Source organism: Ziziphus jujuba, chromosome 3 (assembly GCF_031755915.1).
Source record: "Ziziphus jujuba cultivar Dongzao chromosome 3, ASM3175591v1".
Classification (NCBI taxonomy): Eukaryota; Viridiplantae; Streptophyta; class Magnoliopsida; order Rosales; family Rhamnaceae; genus Ziziphus; species Ziziphus jujuba.
Genome location: NC_083381.1, coordinates 30,332,501 through 30,335,116, shown reverse-complemented (window position 1 = coordinate 30,335,116; position 2,616 = coordinate 30,332,501). Strand labels below are relative to the sequence as shown.

General features: G+C 34.9%; 1 protein-coding gene across 1 annotated transcript in view; it reads left to right on the top strand.

Annotated features, from left to right (window-relative positions):
- The first annotated feature begins 790 nt into the window (after positions 1-790).
- LOC107423481 (calnexin homolog) overlaps positions 791-2,616 on the top strand; it is a 3,236-nt gene continuing 1,410 nt past the window's right edge. The window contains exons 1-3 of the mRNA XM_016033048.4: positions 791-1,029; positions 1,240-1,309; positions 2,117-2,616. The exon at positions 2,117-2,616 is cut by the window's right edge and continues 627 nt beyond it. Coding sequence (XP_015888534.1) covers positions 943-1,029; positions 1,240-1,309; positions 2,117-2,616 — 657 coding nt within the window. The 5' untranslated portion in view covers positions 791-942. The remainder of the gene's footprint in view (positions 1,030-1,239; positions 1,310-2,116) is intronic.

The window sequence follows — 2,616 nt, the reverse complement described above, 5'->3', positions numbered from 1 at the left end:
AAAAATAAATAGAAAGGATGATTATCAAATTACTACGTACTCTTGAACCATTTAAAAATGGTCCTCAAAATGACATTTTTTTTGAAAAATATAATCTTATGAAATAATGTCAAATGGAACTCTCTTACGTCGTTTTTTTTTTTTTTTTTTTTTTAAAAGAAAAAAGTTGTAAAAACAAAAAAAACTCTTATAGAGTTATTTTTTTGGTTAAAATTTGACAAAATATTTAAATAAATGACATAGGTAGATACACAAAAAAATGTTAAATTTCATTTTGCTATTAGCGTGTTTATCTGAAAATGGTTTTTATTTAATTAAATATTTATAAGGTGAAACAGTCCTACTTTTTTTAGTTAAAATTGCTTTTCGAAAAAACAAAAAAAAGAAGAGAAAACTTGGGATCAATTTATGACACACCCAAATTATATATGTAATTATTGTGATCGTTAAAAAATAAAGATTTTGGAAATAATTAGATGAGCAGAAAAGCCCAAGGGCCTATCGATAATTTAACACCCAAAATGAGAGTGTAGAAAGCACTCTAAGAAGTTTATATAGAAATTCATGTCGTACTTGACCTTTTATACAACCGAGAAGACCACATTAAAGATCCGACCCGAAAAGAGATCCAAGAAAATAAAAAAAGAAAAAGTCTAAAGTAGAGAAGGGGGGTTGGTTTTTCCAGTCACGCCCAGGGTACAAATGGTTACGCAGATCTGCTGACGCGGCGTGATATGATTGGTCCAACAAACGTGGCGGGAGATCTGATTGGTTGAGACAAGTCGAAGGCAGTGAAAGGAAGATCTATATCAGTGCAAGAGCAAGGGCTACGATTTTCGTTGCTTAGAAGCTGGAAAAGCGAAAAGAAAATATCAAAAACAAAGTTCCAGAAACCTCCTCTGAGAGAACTGAGCGAAAGCAAATCTCTGAGAGAGAACCCTAATGATGATGAGGATGCGACCTGTTTGGCTGCTCTTCGCGATTATCGCTTCCTGTTCTTTGCAGCTTCTATGTGCTTCCGACGATACGGTATATATATATAATATATATATATACACACGTATTTATGCATATAATATCGCTTTCTTTTTTCTTTTTTTTTTTTTACTTTTTTTTTCTTGCGATTAATTTTTGTTGGAAGTTTGGGAAATCGTAGTTGTTTTACTAGATCTGTAATTTAGATGAAATGGTTTAGAGATTTGATTATTATTATTATTATTATTATTATTTTGAATTCAGATATTGTACGAGTCCTTTGACGAATCATTTGAAGGCCGCTGGATTGTGTCTGAGAAGGATGACTATAAAGGTACAAGCTTTTTTGTGTCTATTTGTATGTTTATACGTGTATCAGTGTATATGGTAGATATCTGAAGTGATATATATATGTGTGTGTGTGTGTGTGTGTGTGTGTGTGTGTGTGTGTGTTTGGTATTTGAGGAAATGAGATGGAGATTTTTTGATTGTTAATATAAGACCACTGGATCTGAGATTAAGATCCAAAACTTGTAAAAATTTTGTATGCATGTATCATACTAGAAAGAATATGTGTTTCTTGGTTTTTGATGCTCAAAAAGTTTCATGTTTTGCTTGCGAGCTAGGTTCTAGCAGTTTTTTCCGTTGTGGTAAATTTGTTGGTGATAGATTCCCTAGTCTTATTGTTTGGGGAAGTTTTTGCTGCGATATTGGATTATATGGATATGTGACTTTTACTATTGAGAAAAAGAAATGCGATCCTTTTGTGTAAATTTATGATTATGGGGTTTCTATTAGAATTGAGTTATAATCTGTTTAAAACGGGGCTGTGATTTCAGTTTGATGAAGTTTATCGATCCATGCCTGCATGAGAATGCATCTTCAACTTGATTGAAACTGGGTTTATGTGGGGTTTAGAATAAAGATTTTTGTAGCTGTATTAGGCTTTCTACGTTTCTTTATGTGTTTGGATCAATGCGTCTGCAGCTCAATTCAAACTGCATTAGGCTTTCTGGGTTTTTTTAATGTATTTGGATAAATGCATCTGCAACTCAATTCAAACTGCATTTTACTTTCTGGGTTTCCTCACGTATTTGAATCTTGAGTTAAAATTTTATCGACATTTGTTATTTTGGTTTAGGTGTCTGGAAGCACTCTAAGAGTGAAGGGCATGATGACTATGGCCTTCTTGTGAGTGAGAAGGCAAGGAAGTACGCCATTGTCAAAGAGGTTGATGAGCCCGTGAATCTCAAGGATGGCACAGTCGTCCTCCAGTTTGAGACTCGCCTACAGAATGGGCTTGAATGTGGTGGTGCATATTTGAAATACCTTCGACCTCAGGAGGCTGGATGGAAGCCTAAAGAATTTGACAATGAGGCTCCTTATTCAATCATGTTTGGACCTGACAAATGTGGGGCCACGAACAAGGTGCACTTCATTTTCAAGCATAAGAATCCCAAGAGTGGTGAGTATGTTGAACACCATCTGAAGTACCCACCCTCTGTCCCATCTGACAAATTGACTCATGTGTACACGGCCATTCTGAAACCCGATAATGAGTTGCGAATTTTGATTGATGGGGAGGAGAAGAAAAAGGCAAACTTCCTGTCATCAGAAGATTTTGAGCCTCCACTAATTCCT